This window comes from Aegilops tauschii, chromosome 6 (assembly GCF_002575655.3).
Source record: "Aegilops tauschii subsp. strangulata cultivar AL8/78 chromosome 6, Aet v6.0, whole genome shotgun sequence".
In the NCBI taxonomy this organism is placed as follows: Eukaryota; Viridiplantae; Streptophyta; class Magnoliopsida; order Poales; family Poaceae; genus Aegilops; species Aegilops tauschii.
This window is the reverse complement of record NC_053040.3, coordinates 106,961,304-106,981,849: the sequence shown is the minus strand read 5'-3', so window position 1 is coordinate 106,981,849 and position 20,546 is coordinate 106,961,304. Positions and strand designations below refer to the sequence as shown.

At 43.6% G+C, this 20,546-nt stretch overlaps 2 protein-coding genes and 2 long non-coding RNA genes across 4 annotated transcripts; 2 read left to right on the top strand and 2 right to left on the bottom strand.

Moving 5' to 3' along the window:
* Positions 1–2,103: 2,103 nt before the first annotated feature.
* On the bottom strand, positions 2,104–8,077 carry LOC120966219 (uncharacterized). Its single transcript, XR_005759533.3, has 2 exons — positions 7,244–8,077; positions 2,104–3,061 (listed from the first exon to the last, which is right to left on the bottom strand). It is a non-coding gene; the product is annotated as an uncharacterized lncRNA (long non-coding RNA).
* LOC109756514 (tyrosine-sulfated glycopeptide receptor 1-like) lies at positions 3,270–6,679 on the top strand. Its single transcript, XM_073501134.1, has one exon. The coding sequence runs from the start codon at positions 3,398–3,400 to the stop codon at positions 6,551–6,553; it is 3,156 nt and encodes a 1,051-aa protein (XP_073357235.1). The 5' UTR covers positions 3,270–3,397; the 3' UTR covers positions 6,554–6,679.
* A 2,746-nt stretch (positions 8,078–10,823) lies between the features above and the next one.
* On the bottom strand, positions 10,824–20,082 carry LOC120966217 (uncharacterized). Its single transcript, XR_005759530.2, has 2 exons — positions 19,684–20,082; positions 10,824–11,249 (listed from the first exon to the last, which is right to left on the bottom strand). It is a non-coding gene; the product is annotated as an uncharacterized lncRNA (long non-coding RNA).
* On the top strand, positions 11,266–19,344 carry LOC109756522 (tyrosine-sulfated glycopeptide receptor 1-like). The gene is made up of 2 exons (XM_020315377.4): positions 11,266–13,123; positions 16,025–19,344. The coding sequence occupies exons 1-2, from the start codon at positions 11,598–11,600 to the stop codon at positions 19,074–19,076; spliced, it is 4,578 nt and encodes a 1,525-aa protein (XP_020170966.2). The 5' UTR covers positions 11,266–11,597; the 3' UTR covers positions 19,077–19,344.
* Positions 20,083–20,546: the final 464 nt, after the last annotated feature.

Below are 20,546 nucleotides of genomic sequence, written 5' to 3'. Positions count from 1 at the left end.
GAATATGTGAACATTTTTTAAAAATCACAAACATTTTCTGAATCCACATTTATGAATTATTAAACATTTTATTTCGAAATTCACATTTCAGAACTTTTTGAAGTCCCAAATTATTTGAAGTAGAAAAAAATGAAGACATAAAAGGAAAACAAAAAATAAAAAAGAAATTTAAAAAACAGGCCACCCGGACATGGGCTGGCCCGAACAGGCACGCCGTGTCTTCTACCACCACGCAGAGCGCAGTATAGAAGGTTCTTATCACATGGGCCATCCCAAGCAGCGATTCCCCTGTGTGAAATGTTTTTTTACCACTTATAGGTGCCATCGATGGGTAATATTGTGCAACTCTAAGGGTGATTTCGATGACGTACCGCCAGAAGCAATAGCCCCTTTATTATTAGGTATAGATATATTAGGGAACGAGGTCTTTCATCTCACCAACTAAATATTATTGTCATATTACTAGTGAAATTTAGAAGTTTTTAACCGCCGAGGCACCCACTATAAAGCAAGAACCATCATTTTGAAGTTGAACGGCAGTTATTTAAGCAATAACCATCTTTTTTGCCTTACTATCACTGAATATTTATAAAACAATTGTCATTCAAATCCTTGAATTTTTTTTTCTTCAGGGTCCATGAAAAAAAAGCAAGCCTCGTAAAATTTCCAGAGGTCACAGTCATGCGTCAACCCGCCAATTCTAAAGCTACTAGAGAAGGAGGAAGGCGTCGCACCACCACCCTGAAATCGCTGTTGTGTGCCAACCCACCGTCCCAAGGTGAGGTTGGGGATATCAGGTAGTTCTAGAAGCTAGGGGTGCGTCGTGCTGGATCCAGCCGCTGCCACAAGCTTTTGTTGTGGATCCAGCCGGCAGAGGTACGCTTTCGTGCGGAGTGAGTGGCAGCGGCGCTCCATGGTGGTGGAGGTGGTGAGTAGGGAGGGTGGTTGCTTGTGCTCAGCCAGAGAGTGGTGGTTGCGACATGCATAGTGACACATGCGTGGTTGATAGCATCGCAGCGTGGGCCGCGGTAAGCTTGAGCAACCGATGTTAGCATTGGAGGCGGAGAGGTCGGCGTTGTGATGCTGTGTAGGGTAGCATCACAGGGCGGTGGTTGCTGGAGCATGTTGGTTGTCGGATGTCTAGGCTTGGAGCCGCCATGGCATCGAGCATTCACATATTCATCTTTCTCGTGGTCTCTGCATGCTACAAGAATGAGTTCTTCCACGTTAGATGAAGATGACAACGAATTCATGAGCATATCCATAAAGAGTTTGCTATCACTCATTGCGGTGTGGGAGACAGAGACTTAGGAGAGAGATAAGAGAAGCCACAACCTAGAATGTTGATGGTAGGTAGGAGGAAGTGGTATATATACACATAGAATTATAGCCATTGAAAAGTAGTCATTTGAATTATGACCAGTTATACAACGGAAATCCCTTTTGGAGCTCGGCCTCCAAATTCAAATTTGAAATTTCATCAAAATTCATATTTTTATATATCAAAAAATTCTGAAAAGAAATACGGATATAAATGAAGGCATAACACACATGTGTGTAAATTTTTAGCTCAAAATACATTAAAATGAGGGCTGTGCAAAAAAGACAAATCTGGGGCTGTTTAACACATGATACTATTCATCCTCCCAGGCCATGAATTTGTCTTTTTTGTACAGGTCGCAACTCAAGGTATTTCATCATGAATTTTTACACACATGTGGGTTACATCCTTACATACACATATATTTTTTCAGAATTTTTTGAACCATAAAAGTTTGAATTTGAATTTTTCAGAAATAAAGGCCTCCATGGAGCTCGGCCTCCAAAACGCCTCTCTCGTTATATAGCCCTTTCCATTATAGCAGTTGAACTGGTAGTCATAAGATATTATTAAAATATAAAATAAATAATACAAATGATGTGAATATAGACTGTCTGCTGAAGATGAAGGAGATATATAGACAATCGTTTTACAAGATTCCTCCTTTGTATCCTTTTCATCTCCAGCGGGTAGTCTATATGCACATCCTCTGCACATATTCTTTCTCAGATATTTTAAGTATATTTTATAACTATCAATTCAACTAAACATCTCAATGGCTATTATTTTAACGGTAATACTTCAAACGGCTATTTTTTCGACGGCCATCTTTTAAACGGTTATAATTCCAGGTGTAAACATACCACTCCCCTCCCATCACCCAACATTCCAGGGTTGTGGATTTTCTTATGTTTCCCTCTCCGAATCTATCTGTCCACTCTCACACATCGCGAGGGGTGATGGCAAATTCGTTATAGATATGCACATGAATTCGACGCCTTCTTCATCTAGCAAGGACGAACTCATTCTTGCTGTCATTCGCAGACCGCGAGGGGCATGAGCAGGTGAATGCTCTACTCATGGTGGCTCCAAGCCAAGGCGTCGGACAAACAATCGCGGGAGAAATGTCGGATATGCTACATCGTGGTGGAAAGACTATTTCTCACCTGCTCCTGTCCACCCCAGTATCTGCACAATAAAACAATCCAAGCAGCGGCTTATTCGCCTCCGGCGGTAGCGCCGGCGGCTTGCCCCCGGCAGAGACCGCCCTGCAATGTCACCCAGCACAACACCAGCCTCTCTGCCTCTAGCTCCAGCGCCAGCTGCTCAAGCTCGCCGTCGCCGCATCGTCATGTGCGTCGTCACCGTCGTGCGCAAGCATCCGAACCAAGGGCCATTGCCAAGCCTCACACGCCACCCCAGTTTACTGTCAAGTTTGAACGGCTTCAGAGTTCAAATAATGGCCGCAGAGCGTCACAATCCATGGTCCACAATAGTGTGCCAGTGGAGCCAGGAGGACGGAAAACACAAGCAGATGTATCCATCAGACAAAGCACGTGTGATAAGGTCAAGAGGATGGAAGAGACCAAAGATCGCCCGCCCCGCCACAGGCTGACCGAGACGCAGATGATTCCTCCCGATCACGCCCACCTTTCGGTATGATCTCCCCATGAACTATCTCGCCCTTCGGATATCTGCAAATCTCCACCAACTGTTTCATTTTTGAATGCGTGGCGTTTCCTGTTCACAAAAGGGTGCATCAAGAAGTGATCAGCGAAATAATTATGGCACGTGGTAAAAATTCTATACGGATTGAGTCAGAAATAGTAGACGGCTACAAAAGAAAGCTTTTGCACCAACCGTTTAGTGTCAGAGAAATAGTAGACGGCTACAAAAGTCAGAAATACTAGTAGTATTCAGTATAGTGGTCAGAGTCTGAACCAACCGTTTTTCCTTTGTGCTAACTACGACTGCAAGGAGCACAACACAATGGGAGCTTCTTCTTTCCCGTCAAGCTCTTCAATGATTAGACAACCATTGATGCTCAGATTTTCAGACTAGTTTCACCAGAAAACCATGCAGACACTCCAGTTTTTAAACAAGACACACATGCCTTCATTTGCCCTTTCCCTTGTGCTGCTGATCTCCTTGTCCTCTCTCACCAGCTCCTGCACGGAGCATGAGAGGGGCCCCCTTCTCCAGTTCCTCGCCGAGCTCTCGCAAGACGGTGGACTCGCTGCTTCATGGCAGAACGACACGGATTGCTGCAAGTGGGAAGGGATCACCTGCAGGAGTCCCGATAGGGCGGTCACTGATGTTTCACTGGCTTCTCGAGGCCTCGAGGGGTCCATCTCGCCGTTCCTTGGCAACCTCACCAGCCTCTTGCGCCTCAACCTGTCGTGCAACTCGCTGTCCGGTGGCCTACCGCTGGAATTGGTGTCATCCAGCAGCATCACCATACTTGATGTCAGCTTTAACCAGCTCAACGGAACACTCCACGAGCTGCCCTCTTCAACCCCCTCCCGGCCTCTGCAGGTACTGAACATCTCAAGCAACTTATTTGCAGGACACTTTCCATCCACCACATGGAAAGTAATGGAGAAACTGGTCACACTCAATGCCAGCAATAACAGCTTTACTGGGCAGATGCCAACTCAACTCTGTAGTACCTCACCATCCCTCACTGTGCTTGGATTGTGTTTCAACGAATTCAGTGGTAGCATCCCCCCAAGTCTTGGTAATTGCTCCAGGCTGAGAGAGCTCGGGGCTGGATACAACAACCTCAGTGGAGTAATCCCAAATGAACTCTTCAACGCAACATCATTGGAGTACCTGTCATTTCCTAACAATGATTTACATGGAGCTATCGATGGTACAGATATAACCAACCTCAGAAATCTTGTAACCCTTGATCTTGGAAGGAACAGCTTCAGCGGCAAGATTCCAGTTTCTATAGGACAGCTCAAGAAATTGGAGGAGCTCCGTTTGGACAACAACAACATGTCAGGGGAGCTGCCATCTGCTCTGAGCAACTGCACAAATCTGATAACAATTGACCTCAAGAGCAATAATTTCAGTGGAGAACTTACAAAGGTCAATTTCTCCCTCCTTCCCAATCTAAGAACGTTAGATGTTTTCTTGAACAACTTCAGCGGCAAAGTTCCAGAAAGCTTATACTCTTGCAGCAATCTGACAGCACTGCGGTTAGCTGGCAATAATTTATCTGGGCAGCTTTCTCCACAAATAGGCAATCTGAAGTACCTCACCTTCATGTCACTTACTGACAATTCTTTCAAAAATATCACAAATGCACTTCACATCCTTAAGAGATGCAAGAACCTCACCACCCTGCTTATTGCACTCAACTTCAGGGGAGAGATCATGCCAAAGGATGACAAAATTGATGGTTTTGAGAATCTTCAGGTTTTGGGTATCGGAGGATGCGAATTGTCTGGACAAATACCTCACTGGATATCAAAGCTAGGAAATTTACAAATATTAGTATTGGCTGACAATCGACTCAATGGATCAATACCAGTCTGGATCAAAACCCTAAGCAACCTGTTCTATCTGGACATATCAAACAATAGCTTCACAGGGAGGATTCCAACAGCAATTATGGATATGCCAATGCTGAAGTCAGAGAAGAGTAAAGCCCATTTAGACCCAAGGGTATTTGAGCTACCTGTTTATAGTAGTCCATCACGACAATACCGTGTACCCACTGCTTTGCCTAAAGTCCTGGATCTAAGCAAGAACAAATTCACTGGTGTGATCCCCCTGGAGATCGGTCAGATGAAAGCCCTTCTTTCACTCAATTTCAGCTTCAACCACTTGACGGGACACATCCCACAATCAATATGTAATCTCACAAAACTGCAGGTGTTGGACTTGTCGGCCAACAATCTGACAGGTGAAATCCCAGCTGCATTAAACAGCCTGCACTTTCTTTCAGCATTCAACATTTCTAACAATGACCTCAAAGGGCCTATTCCATCTGGGGGGCAGTTTAATACATTTCAGAATTCTAGCTTCGACGGGAATCCAAAGCTCTGTGGTTCTGTACTCGCTCATAAATGTGGTTCAGCTTCAACCCCTCTAATCTCCCCAAAACAACAAAATAAGAAGGCCTTTTTTGGGATTGCTTTTGGTGTGTTCTTTGGAGGCGTTGCTATTCTTTTGTTGCTGGGGCGTCTCTTTGTCTCAATCAGGATGAAGGGTGTTACAGCAACAAATCAAAGGGGGGATAATGGAGACATTGATGCATCTTCATTCTACTCCAGTTCAGAGAAAACATTAGTGGTGATGTGGATGCCACAAGGCAATGGAGAAGAAAACAAGCTCAAATTCAGTGACATTTTGAAAGCCACGAACAACTTTGACAAGGAGAACATTATTGGGTGCGGAGGTTATGGATTAGTCTACAAGGCAGAACTACCTGGTGGCTCCAAGCTGGCAATTAAAAAGCTCCACGATGAAATGTGTCTGATGGAAAGGGAGTTCAGGGCAGAGGTTGATGCACTCTCCATGACACAGCATCAAAATCTTGTACCACTATGGGGTTACTGCATCCAGGGAAACTCAAGGCTCCTCATATATTCCTACATGGAGAATGGCAGCCTAGATGATTGGCTTCATAACAGGGATGATGATGTTAGCTCATGTTTTGACTGGCCAACTCGGCTCAAAATCGCACAAGGAGCAAGCCTGGGACTTTCTTATATCCATGAAGTCTGCAACCCTCAAATTGTCCACCGAGACATCAAATCCAGTAATATCCTACTGGACAAAGAATTTAAAGCTTATGTTGCAGATTTTGGGCTAGCCAGATTGATCCTTTCCAACAAAACTCATGTCACAACTGAGCTAGTCGGTACGATGGGTTACATTCCCCCGGAGTATGGACAGGCATGGGTTGCTACGTTGAGAGGCGATATCTACAGTTTCGGAGTAGTCTTGCTTGAGCTGCTTACTGGAATGCGGCCACTTCCAGTCCTATCCACATCAAAAGAACTTGTCCCATGGGTGCTGGAGATGAGGTCTGAGGGAAAGCAGGTTGAGGTCCTGGATCCAATTCTTCGAGGCACAGGATATGAAGAGCAAATGCTGAAGGTGCTTGAAATCGCTTGCAAATGTGTCAACCACAATCAATTCATGAGGCCAACAATCATGGATGTAGCTTCTTGCCTGGCCAGTATAGACGCTGAACACAGATGGAAAGACCAGTCATGATACAATGAACAACACAAGATAGATAATCTTGTAAACATCTTGTGTACTTGTAAGTTTATAGTTTCAGTGGGACTACTACTTTGATAAACATAAGATTTTGTTTTGTACTTTGTACAGAGCCTAACAGATGACATTTTGAGCTTTACGTGCTTCTTTAGGGACAAATCTTTGTAAAATTTATCTTCATTTAGATGTGTTCCTTTTTCTTTTGCAAGAACATTTAGGTGTTTCTCTTAGTACACTCTCCATCCCAAAATTCTTGTCTTAGATTTGTCTAAATACGGATGTATCAAGTCACGTTTTAGTATAGTAATACTCATTTAAGTTTCACAAGCATGGACAACGTATACACATGTGACTATCTTGCTTTAGCTGTGAAAGATTGAAAATGGTTTCAAGTGCAGATGTCAATTATAATGTCAGCTGTTTTTACATACCACCAGAGTTGGCGGTGAATCACCAAATTACTAGCTACAGAAACTGTTTGGAGTTGACTGAGAAATTAAGGAACTAATATTACTGTCATCTCCAAAATGTGCACAAGTCGAATGGAGAATGGAGTGGAATGAGAAATTGAGAATCTAATAATACGACTAGCTTCTGAAACACATATAACTCAGCAGACACAAGCGGTATTTCGACACTAGCAGAACACTTGAGGAATGGTGGTCAGAAGCACCAACAACGTACCATGTCCAGGGATTGACGCGGCCGAAAGACCACCAGCACACACAAAGAGGCGTCAGAACGCGTCCCAAGCTTGATCTGTGAGCCCGAATCAGCCTCTCGATGGCCACCGTAACGGTTTACGAACCGGCACCCGGGTCGGCATTCCGCCGAACGACCAGAGCGCGCTGCTGCCCCAGCGGCAGGCGCTGGGCACGAAAGGCCGGCACTGCATCGGAGGGATGGACGGCGCCGCTCGCGTGAAATAGAAATTAGAATGGGCGTGGAAGCGAGGATGCGTCGCGGGTAAGGGAGGAGGAGGGGGCACTTCCGGTGAGAGTGGCCGACGCAACGGAGTGGCGACAGAGCCGCCAAAGGAAAGAGAGCTCCTCCTCAGCGCTCGTGAACCGCCTAGCGAAAGCAGCATGCACGCGCACGCTCGTGTGGGTCATCCCAACGTGCCTTTTTGAAAGTTCATGACTTTGAAAAAAATCATTGATTTTGAAAAAATAAACACAAATTTGGAAAAAGATCATCGAATTTTTTGAAATCACTCATTTTGAGAAATGTTCAGAAATTTAGAAATGTATGTGGATTTGGAAATGTTCATGTGTTCAGAAAAAGTTCACAGATTCGGACAATAGTTCATGAACTTGAAAAAAAGTTCAGCGGTTTTGAAAAAAAGGTTCACGGGTTTTTTAAAAGTTCACAGGTTTTTTAAAAGTTCACTAGTTTACAAAAGATTTTGAATTCAAAAAGTTCACACAATTTAAAAATAAAAAAAGGAAAAGTAAAAAAAGGAAATAAAAATAAAAGAGACAAAACCATGAAAAACCAAAAAAAAAGGGACGGAAGCTTCCAGAAGCTTGCAAAACCGGGGTTGGTGCTTTATACAAGCCGACTAATAATAATCGGGAGGGGCGTGTGTGGTTTGTACAAATGGCCTTTAAACTTCGCCTGAAGCGCAAAATAGAAGTTTGTGAAAGGAGACCTCCTTTCATTGAGAGCAACTAATTAAGGGTACCCTGCAGAGCCCTTAGCGGTCAGTTTTAGTGGGCTAACAGCGTGTTAAGTGGTGCGTCCAGTCGCCGCTACGTGTCGTGTGATGGACACTCGTTCAGGATTTTATTTTATTTATTTCTCTATACATATTTTCATGTTTTTAGATAGGTTTTTCTTAATGTTTTTTAGCTTTTCGCCTGGTTTTCCTTTGGTTTTATACAAAAAAGTAGAAAAAAAATTGCGCAATTTTTTCGCTTCCAATGGAAGTGCGGATTTGCTTCTCGTGAAAGCACAAATTTACATCCGCGAGAAGCACATCTGTGCCTCTCGAAAAGGTGAAAAAACCATGCTTTTTCCTTTCACGAGAAGCACAAATTTTCTTCTTTTTTCACTTTTTCTTCTTGATTTATTATTATTATTATTATTATTATTATTATTATGTTTTTATAATTAGATTTTTTTTGCTTCCGTTTAGTACTTCTATAATACATGGCAAACATTCATCAAGTACGTAATGAATATCTTTATTTTTTTCAATAAAACGGAAGAAATATTTAGAAATATGTAATGAATTTTTTTTAAATAAGAGATAAAAAATTATATGAACAGTTGTAATTATTTTCAAAATATTTTGAACTTTTGTCATTTAAAAAAATCATAATTTTGTTTTTCAGAAACCCCAGGCAACAGAGTGACACGAGAGGAGGAGGGGGCACTTCCGATGAGAGTACCCAATGCTACAGAGTTGTGCGGAGCGATGGCGACAGGACGACGAAAGGAAAGAGAACTCCTCACTGCTCGTGAGCCGCCTAGCGAAAGCAGCATGCACGTGCACGCTCGCGTGAGCCAGCCCAACGCGCATTTTTGAAAGTTCGTGACTGCAAAAAATCATGGATTTTGAAAAAATAATCAAAAAATTTGAAAAAAGATCATCAATTTTCTGAAAATCACTTATTTTAAAAAATGTTCATAAATCCAGAAAACGTATGTGGATTTCAAAACATTCATGTGTTCAAAAAAAGTTCATAGATTGAGACAAAAGTTCGTGGACTTGAAAAAATTCAGTGGTTTCGACAAAAGGTTCACGGATTGTTTAAAAGTTCACAAGTTTAAAAAAAGTTTTTGAATTAAAAAGTTCACACATTTAAAAAAGAAGAAAATGATAAGGGAAAAGGGAAGAAAAAGAAAAGGAGACAAAACCATTCAAAATACCAAAAATGAACAAAAAAGGGACGAAAGCTTCTAGAAGCTTGCAAAACCAGGGCAGGGACGATTCCTGTTGGTGCTTTATACAAGCCGGCCAATAAAGAATCTATTGAGGGGAGGGGCTTGTGCGCGTTTGTACACATGTCCTTTAAACTTCCCATGAAGCACTAAATGAGAGTTGGTGAAAGGAAATCTTCTTTCATTGAGAGCAACTAATTAAGGGGTAGCCCGCAGGGGTCATTTCAGTGGGCTAAGAGTGCGTTAAGTGGTGCGTCTAGTCGTCGCCACATGTCATGTGATGGGCACTCTTTCAGGATTTTTATTTATTTATCTATACACATTTTCAGGTTTTAGATAGGGTTTTTTTGGGTATTTTTCAGTTTTTCGGTTTCGCCCGGTTTTCCTTTGGTTTTAGAAAAAAAAGATAGAAAAAAATGCCTTGGGATTCTGAAAAACAAAATTTTAAATTTTAAAAATAAAAATGATAAAAAGTTTAAAATATTTCGAAAATAATTACAACTGTTCATATAAATGTTTGTCTCGTATTTAAAAATATTCGTCACATATTTGAAAATATTTATTCCATTTTATTGAAAAAATCTGCGTACTTGGTCTAGAAAAATTCTGCGTACTTAAAAGATATTCGTTACGTACTTGAAAAATGTTCGTCATGTATAGTGCTAATCACATGTTTACAAATTGTTTGTCATGTATTTTTTAAAAAAATTGTGTGTTTAAAAAATTTGGTCATGCACGTGTGAATATATGTTCATATACCAAAGCAAAAAAGAAATCTAATTATAAAAACATAAGAAAATCAATAAATCAAGAAGGAAAGTTGCAAAAGAAACACATAAAAGGGAAAATGGACAAAAATTAAAAGGGAAAAGGGAAAGCGAGAAAAAACATACATGGCATGGCCAACCGAAATAAAAACCACATGAAGAAAAACCAGTAGGAAATCTTCTGATTCTTCTGATTTACATTGTCTCGAGGATGGCAAATCGAACATTTTTCATGGCAACTTACGTTGTCGTGAGGATGGTCTTTGACAAGCATGGCAAATCCCGGCAAAAAAATAAACTGGATGGATTAGACATGCTTGCTAAAGAAAATTACCATCCTTGAGCAACATAAATTGCCATGGAAAAACGTTTGATTTGACATGCTCTCCCAGTGAACGTTCGCTGGCTATCGAAATCCTTAAGGAAAGTGTCTCATTCTGATATTTCCCTATGTAAACTAATCAACATCACCGTTGTATTCAACAATATTAATACAAAACTACTCCATCTGTAAACTAATATAAGACCGTGATCACTATCTTAGTGATCTAAATGGTCTTGCATTAGTTCACAGAGGGAGTATTTAGCATCACCATTGCCAGCGCCCCAAGTTACTTGAACCGCTTGAGAATTCAGATGACAGCCAGAAAAGCGTCACTGTCCATGGTCCGCAATAATAGTGCGCCAGTGGAGCCAGGAGAATGGAAAAAGAAGAGCAAACGTAAACATCAGACGAAGCTCGCACGCACGCGTGACAAGGGCAAGTAAACGCCCACCCCAAGTCAAGAAGAAGATGGAGGAGACCGCACGGATCAACCACCCACCCCGTCCATTAAGCCAGGAAGCCAGGAAACTGCACTTTCTTCCTGCCCTCCACTTGGGCTTGGCCTTTGTCTACACAACTGACTGAGACCACCATGATTGCTCTCGATCGCGAGCGCCATTCGGTACGATCTTCCCGGCGTGCTATCTTGCCCTTCGGATCTTCGCAAAATCTTCACCGACTGCTTCTTTCCCGGATGCCCAGCTTTTCTTTCCTGTTCACAAAAGGATGCATCAAGAACTGATATTTTTTTCATTAGTATTAGTGGGAAAAGCTGAGATTTGTTTGGTGAAACCGGTAAGGCAAGTGATGTCAGGTCAACTAAATTATTGCTTGAAGTAACAATTCTAGACCGATTGGTCCAAGAATGAGTGGACGCCTGCGAAAAGAATATTCTGTGCGGTCGGTATTCAGTAAGATTTGGAAATTGACTTGTCAGTGGATTATAGCAGGCAGCCGTGAGCGAAACGTCACACAGTGTGAACCAGCCATTCTTTTCTTCGTGCTGACTACGACTGCGAGGACCAACACATAATGGGAGCAAGATCTTTCTTCCCCCCTCATGGTGTTCATGCATAGACCACCACTGATGTCTTATCCAGGCAGGGCACAACATAAGCTCGGGTTTCCATACTGGTTCCACCAGAAAACCATGCAGACACTCCAGTTTCCAAGCAAGACACAGAGCAAGAAATTGCACATACCTTGCTTCGCCCTTGCTCTCGTGCTGCTGATCTCCTTGGCCTCTCCGGCCAGTTCCTGCACCGAGCATGAGGAGGCCTCCCTTCTCCAGTTCCACGCTGGGCTCTCGTGGGGCGGCGGCCTCGCCGCGACGTGGCAGAGGAACAAGGACTGCTGCACTTGGGAAGGGATCATCTGCAGCAGTCCTAATAGGACGGTCACTGATGTTTCTCTGGCTTCTCGAGGCCTCGAGGGGATCATCTCACCATTCCTTGGCAATCTCACCAGCCTCTTGCGCCTCAACCTCTCTCACAACTCACTGTCCGGTGGCCTGCCGCTGGAATTGGTGTCGTCCAGCAGCATCACCATACTTGATGTCAGCTTTAACCAGCTCAATGGAACACTCCACAAGCCGGCATCTCCATCCACTGCCCGGCCTCTCCAGGTACTGAACATCTCGAGCAACTTATTTGCAGGACAGTTTCCATCCACCACATGGGAAGCAATGGAGAATCTGAGAGCACTCAATGCCAGTAACAACAGCTTTACAGGGCACATACCAACTTATTTCTGTAACAGTTCACTGTCCTTCGCTCTGCTTGATTTGTGTTTAAACAAATTCAGTGGCAACATCCCCCAACAAATTGGTCATTGCTCCAAGCTGAGAGAGCTCAGGGCCGGGTACAACAACATCAGTGGAGAAATCCCAGATGAACTCTTCAATGCAACTTTGTTGGAATACCTGTCTTTTCGTAATAATCATTTAAATGGAGTTCTTGATGGTGTGCACATAACCAAGCTCAGAAATCTAGTAACACTTGATCTTGGAGGGAACAACTTCAGTGGCAAGATTCCAGATTCCATAGGCCAGCTCAAGAAATTGGAGGAGTTCCATTTGGACAACAACAATTTGTCAGGGGAGCTGCCATCAGCTCTAAGCAACTGCACAAATCTTGCAGTACTTGTCCTCTCGAGCAACAAATTCAGTGGACAGCTCACCAAGGTCAACTTCTCCAACCTGCCAAATCTAAGGACATTAGATGTTTACTACAACAACTTCACCGGCACAGTTCCAGAAAGCATATACTCTTGCAGCAATCTGACTGCACTGCGGGTATCTACCAACAAATTAGATGGGCAGCTTTCACCAAGAATAAGTGATCTGAAGAGCCTCACCTTCCTATCACTTTCTACAAACCGTTTCAGAAATATCACAAACGCACTCCAAATCCTTAAGAGCTGCAGGAACCTTACCACTCTGCTTATCGGCGATAACTTCAAGCAAGAGTTCATGACTGAGGATGACAGAATTGATGGCTTCGAGAAGCTCCAGGTTTTGGACATCGAAGATTGCCAGTTGTCAGGAAAAATACCTCTATGGATATCAAGGCTCACAAATTTGGAGATGTTACTTTTGAATAGAAATCGACTCACTGGACCAATACCAGGATGGATCAACTCCCTAAGCCATCTCTTCTATATGGATGTGTCAAACAACAGTCTTACAGGACAAATCCCGTTAACCTTGACGGAGATGCCAATGTTAAAATCAATTGAAAACGCAACTCATTGGGACCCAAGGGTCTTTGAGTTGCCTGTTTACAATGGTCCATCACTTCAATACCGTGTTGTTACTTCTTTTCCAGCAAAGTTGAATCTAAGCAACAACCACTTCACAGGTGTGATTCCCCCACAGATTGGTCAGTTGAAAGTGCTTGTTGCACTTGATTTCAGTTTCAACATGTTATCCGGACAGATCCCACTGTCGATTTGCAACCTCACAAACTTGCAGGTGCTAGACTTGTCCAGCAACAGTCTAACAGGTGCTATCCCAGCTGCATTGAATAGCCTACACTTCCTTTCAGCATTCAGCATTTCGAACAATGACCTAGAAGGGCCTATTCCATCTGGAGGCCAGTTCAATACATTTCAGAATTCTAGTTTCGATGGGAATCCAAAGCTGTGTGGCTCTATTCTCACTCACAAATGTGATTCTTCAATACACCCGTCCTCCAGAAAACAACGAGATAAGAAATTTGCTTTCGCAATTGGATTTGGTGTGTTCTTTGGAGGTATTGCTATTCTGTTGTTGCTGGTGCGACTCCTTCTCTCAGTCAAGATGAAGGGTTTTACAGAGAAACATGGAAGCAAGAATAGCAGAGATGTTGAAGCGACTTCATTCTACTCTAGTTCAGAGCAAACACTAGTAGTGATGCACATGCCACAAGGCAAGGGAGAAGGAAACAAGCTCAGATTCTCTGACATTTTGAAAGCTACGAACAACTTTGACAAGGAGAACATCATTGGGTGTGGAGGCTATGGGTTAGTCTACAAGGCAGAGCTACATGATGGCTCCAAATTGGCAATTAAAAAGCTCAACGGTGAAATGTGTCTGATGGAAAGGGAATTCAGTGCAGAGGTTGATGCTCTCTCCATGGCACAGCATGAAAATCTTGTACCACTCTGGGGTTACTGCGTCCAGGGAAACTCAAGGCTCCTCATGTATTCCTACATGCAGAATGGCAGCCTGGATGATTGGCTTCATAACAGAGATGATGACACTAGCTCATTTCTTGACTGGCCGACTCGGCTCAAGATCGCACGAGGAGCCAGCCTAGGCCTCTCCTATATACATGATATCTGCAAGCCTCAAATTGTACACCGTGACATAAAATCCAGTAATATCCTATTGGACAAAGAATTTAAAGCTTACCTTGCAGATTTTGGGCTAGCCAGGTTGATCCTTCCCAACAAAACTCATGTTACAACTGAGTTGGTCGGCACTATGGGTTACATTCCCCCTGAGTATGGGCAAGCGTGGGTTGCTACGTTGAGAGGAGATATATACAGTTTTGGGGTAGTCCTGCTTGAGCTGCTCACAGGAAGGCGACCCGTTCCAGTTTCGTCTACAACAAAAGAACTTGTCCCATGGGTTCTACAGATGAGGTCTGAGGGCAAGCAGATTGAGGTCCTGGATCCAACACTTCGAGAAACAGGGTATGAAGAGCAAATGCTGAAGGTGCTTGAAACTGCTTGCAGGTGTGTCAATCATAATCAGTTCAGGAGGCCAACTATCATGGAAGTGGTCTCCTGCTTGGGCAGTATAGACACTGACCTGCGGACATAAAAGCTAGCCAATACTTATTATTAACCTTACAGTTGGGTTTTACAGCGCCCAACAGGTTGTTATTTTGAGCTTAATTTACTTTTCTAGAAAAGCTTCTCTTTTTGTAGTTCATCTTCCTTTTGGATGTTTCTTGAAGCATTATTCATGCTCAAGCTTCCCAAGAGTGTAAAAAAAGAATAAACAAGTAAAATGATTGCCTTGTTTTCACAGTGAAACAATAAAAGTGCTTTGCATTCAAGTGCAGATACTATACTATGCTCTATCAGCTGTTTGCTTCGGATTAACTGATTCACAAAACACCAGAGTTTGAGTTGGATTGGTTGATACTGGAGTGTACAGACGTTTGGTCCACGCGTGAATTGAATGGATATAACAACACAACACAATACCACAACTAAATGAACAGAAGCACCAACCATGTTAAAGTATTCACGCGGAGAAGAATCCCCGGATCTTGTATTGCAGCCCGCAGAATCACTATCCCACATATATACACAGCAAAAATGCACACTCAGCATGATATACGAGCTTTCCCTAGCTCCTCCACGACCAGTAAAATCTTCCTGGCATACTATCTCATCAGTAGAATCTTTACAAAATCTTCACGAACTGTTTCTTTCTCGAAGACACACTTTTTCCTGTTCACAAAAGGATGCATCAAGAACTGGTTTTTTTTGTTAGTAATAGTGAGGAAAGGTGAGATTCGTTAGTTGAAGCTAAGCCGGTAAGACAAGTGATGTCAGGTCAAGGAAACTATGGCCTGCTGTAATAATTATATACAGATTGAGTCAAGATGAGTGGATGCCTACAAAAGCGATATTTTGTGAGATCAGTATTCAGTAAGATTGGGAAATGGACTTGTCAGTGGATTATAGCAGGCAGCCATGAGTGAAACGTCATAGTGTGAACCAGCCATTTTTTTTCTTTGTGCTGACTACGACTACAAGGACCAAAACATAATGGGAGAAAGATCTTTCTTTCCCCTCATGGTATTTCAGGATTAGACCACCATTGATGTCTTATCAAACCGGGGCACAACATAAGCTGTGGTTTCCATCCTAGTTTCACCAGGAAACCATGCAGATACTCGAGTTTCCAAACAAAACACAGAGCAAGGAATTGCACATACCTTCCCTTGGCCTTGCTCTCGTGCTGCTGATCTCCTTGGCCTGTCCAACCAGTTCCTGCACGGAGCATGAGAAGACCTCCCTTCGCCGGTTCCTTGCTGGGCTCTCGCGTGACGGCGGCCTCGCTACCTTATGGCAGGATGGCACCGATTGCTGCAAGTGGAGAGGGATCACCTGCAGGCAAGATAGCATGATCACCAATATCATGCTGGCTTCAAAAGGCCTTGAGGGGCACATCTCGGGGTCCCTTGGAAACCTCCCCGTGCTGCAGTACCTCAACCTCTCTCACAACTCGCTGTCCGGTGGTCTGCCGTTGGAATTGGTGTCGTCCAGCAGCATCACCATACTTGATGTCAGCTTTAACCAGCTCAATGGAAGACTCCACGAGCTGGCATCTCCAACCCCTGCCCGGCCTCTCCAGGTACTCAACATCTCGAGCAACTTATTTGCTGGACAGTTTCCATCCACCACATGGGAAGCAATGGAGAATCTGAGAGCACTCAATGCCAGTAACAACAGCTTTACAGGGCACATACCAACTTATTTCTGTATCAGCTCACCGTCCTTCGCTGTGCTTGACCTGTGTTTAAACAAATTGAGTGGCAAAATCCCCCGACAAATTGGTCATTGCTCCAAGCTGAGAGAGCTCAGGGCCGGGTACAACAACATCAGTGGAGAAATCCCAGATGAACTCTTCAATGCAACTTTGTTGGAATACCTGTCTTTTCGTAATAATCATTTAAATGGAGTTCTTGATGGTGTGCACATAACCAAGCTCAGAAATCTAGTAGCACTTGATCTTGGAGGGAACAACTTCAGTGGCGAGATTCCAGACTCCATCGGCCAGCTCAAGAAACTGGAGGAGTTCCATCTGGACAACAACAATTTGTCAGGGGAGCTGCCATCAGATCTAAGCAACTGCACGAATCTCGTAGCAATTGATCTCAAGAAAAACAATTTCAGTGGACAGCTCGGCAAGGTCAATTTCTCCAACCTGCCAAATCTAAAGACATTAGATGTTTACTTCAACAACTTCATCGGCACAGTTCCAGAAAGCATATACTCTTGCATCAATCTGACTGCACTGCGGCTAGCTGAGAACAACTTCAGTGGGGAGCTGTCACCACAAATGGGCAAGCTGAAGTACCTCACCTTCATCTCAATTACAAACAATCATTTCAATAACATCACAAATACACTTCACATCCTTAAGAACTGCCGGAACCTTACCACCCTGCTTATGGCTCTCAACTTCAGGGGAGAGATCATGCCAGAGGATGACAAAATTGATGGTTTTGTGAATCTTCGGGTTTTGGGCATCTCGGGATGTTACTTGACTGGAAACATACCTGTTTGGATATCGAGCCTTGCAAATTTAGAGCTGTTAGACTTACATCAAAACCAACTCAATGGATCAATACCAGCTTGGATTGAAACCCTAAGCAAACTCTTTTACCTAGATATATCAAACAACAGACTCACAGGGAGAATTCCAACAGCACTGATGAATATGCCAATGCTAATGTCATGGACTGAAACCCAGCTAGACCCAAGTGTCTTTGAGTTGCCTGTTTATACAGATCCATCACTTCAATACCGCATACCCATTGCTTTCCCTAAAGTGCTAGATCTAAGCAACAATACATTCACTGGTGAGATCCCCATGGAGATCGGTCACTTGAAAGCCCTCTTTTCTCTCAATTTCAGTTTCAACGGCTTGACAGGATGGATCCCACAAACAGTATGCAATCTCACAAACCTGCAGGTGCTCGACTTGTCCAACAATGATCTCACAGGTGCAATCCCAGCTGCATTAAACAGCCTGCACTTCCTTTCAGCATTCAACATTTCTAACAATGACCTAGAAGGGCCTATTCCATCTGGAGGCCAGTTTAATACATTTCAGAATTCTAGTTATATTGGGAATCCAAAGCTGTGTGGCTCTCTGCTAACTCACAAATGTGGTTCAGCTCCAACACCTCTTATCTCCAAAAATCATCGGGATAAGAAGGAGACTCTTCCAATTACATTTGGTGTGTTCTTTGGGGGCATCGCTGTTCTTCTGTTGCTGGGACGTCTCCTTGTGTTAATCAGGATGAAGAGCTTGACAACAAAAAATGGAAGGGAGAGTAACGGAGATGTTGAAGCAACTTCAATCCACTCAAGTTCAGAGCAAACGTTGGTGGTTATGTGGATGCCACAAGGCAAGGAAGAAGAAAACAAGCTCAAATTCACTGATATTCTGAAAGCTACAAACAACTTTGACAAGGAGAACATCATTGGATGTGGAGGCTATGGATTAGTCTACAAGGCAGAGCTACCTGATGGCACCAAGCTGGCAATCAAAAAGCTCAGCGGTGAAATGTGTCTGATGGAAAGGGAGTTCAGTGCAGAGGTTGATGCACTCTCCATGGCACAACATGAAAATCTTGTACCTCTGTGGGGTTACTGCGTCCATGGAAATTCAAGGCTCCTCATATATTCCTACATGGAGAATGGCAGCCTGGATGATTGGCTTCATAACAGGGATGATGACGATAGCTTATTTCTTCACTGGCCAACTCGGCTCAAGATCGCACAAGGAGCAAGCCTGGGCCTTTCATATATCCATGATGTCTGCAAACCTCAAATTGTCCACCGTGACATCAAATCCAGTAACATCCTGCTGGACAAAGAATTCAAAGCTTATGTTGCAGATTTTGGGCTAGCCAGATTGATCCTTCCCAATAAAACTCATGTTACTACTGAGTTGGTTGGCACTATGGGTTACATTCCCCCTGAGTATGGGCAGGCATGGGTTGCTACGTTGAGAGGTGATATATACAGTTTTGGGGTAGTCCTCCTTGAGCTGCTCACAGGAAGGCGACCTATTCCTGTTCTGTCTACATCAAAAGAACTTGTCCCATGGGTTCTACAGATGAGGTCTGAGGGTAAGCAGACTGAGGTATTTGATCCAACACTTCAAGGAGCAGGGTATGAAGAGCAAATGCTGAAGGTGCTTGAAACTGCTTGCAAGTGTGTCGATAACAATCAAGTCAGGAGGCCAGATATCACAGAAGTAGTCTCCTGCCTGGCCAGTATAGAAGCTGTCAGCCACGTTGGATGAATTTCGCATGACAGATAATATTGTACTTTTGGTGCACAGGGTAGATGTAGTTTTCCCAGCTTCACTATAAGTAGTAATTCTGAGTTTTGACTAGCCTTACAGTTTATTTTTGTAGAGCACCCAACAGATTGCCATTTTGAATTAATGTACTTTTTTGGGAAAGCCTTTTTCCTAGTTCATCTTCCTTTATGGTGTTTCTTGAAGTGTTATGTATGTTCAAGCTTCACAGGAGTGGGAAAAGGAATAAACAAGTAAGACGATTGCCTTGTTCGTTCAGTGAGAGTAAAAATGGTTTCCATCAACATCAAGTGCAGATACTACGTGTTGTCAGCTGTTTGCTTCAGATTAAGGGAATAGCAGGAAACCACCAGAGTTGGATTGGTAGATATATACTCCCTCCGTTCCAAAATAGATGACCCAACTTTGTACTAACTTTAGTACAAAGTTGGGTCATCTATTTTGGAACGGAGGGAGTAGATGTTTTGGTCCAAGCTTGGAATCTAACGAATACAACTAGGGTGTTATACAGATACAGAGCCACTATCAGAGCAGAGAGGAATGGCGATCAGAAGCACCGACCATGTCGCGCATTCAAGAGACCACGGACCTTGTTTTGCAGCACGGAGATCCGCCCTCCAGCACATACACGTACACGGGAAAAACGTGCCCTCAGCTTGATCTACAAGCTGTCCTGCCCGACCGGATTAAGGGGCCATGGGCGCGGTCGCTGGCCAAGAAACGTCAACCGGGTCGGCATTTCGCCGAACAGCCTGAGCGCGCCGCGCTCCTGCCGACACGGCAGCGTAACGTTTCCACGACGGCTCCCAAGGACGACATTGAGCCGGAGGGATAGTCCCAGGGGCCATTGGGTGGAAGAGAGCATGCAACGCGACGACGCGGCGCGCGTACGGTGGCGGTAGGGGCGGAGGAGACAATATTGTTGCAGGTAGGGTGGAGGAAGCTCAAGGCCGTGGATTGTGGTCTGTGGACAGAAGCTTCTCCTGCTTTCGGCTCGGCCATGTCGGGTTTGGAGACGTTTAAAAAAAAGTATCCTTCCTTCTCATCAGGGCCGGCCCATAGGCCAGGCAAAAGGGGCGACCGTCCCGGGCCCCAAGAGGAGAGGGGCCCAACTAAAACTTACAACCATTAAAAAAACTAAAACTTACATCAGTAAGATCTATTCAAGTATACATTACATCTGAAAGATTATTAAATGAATAAAATAGAGCCTCAATTTGCAGAAGAATAAGTTCACACCACATATTGATAAATTATACCACGCTTAGGCAAACCAATCTGACCGGCGGAGTTGAGTTCAAATACATTAGTCTCTTTTACGATGCATTTCTTAGTATCATAATGAAAATTATGGTATCTGGATTTCAATGTTTAAATCAATACATAATTTTTAATTCGATAAACGTGTAGGCATCTCATTTGCACCAAACCAAACCAAGTGAATCTGGACGA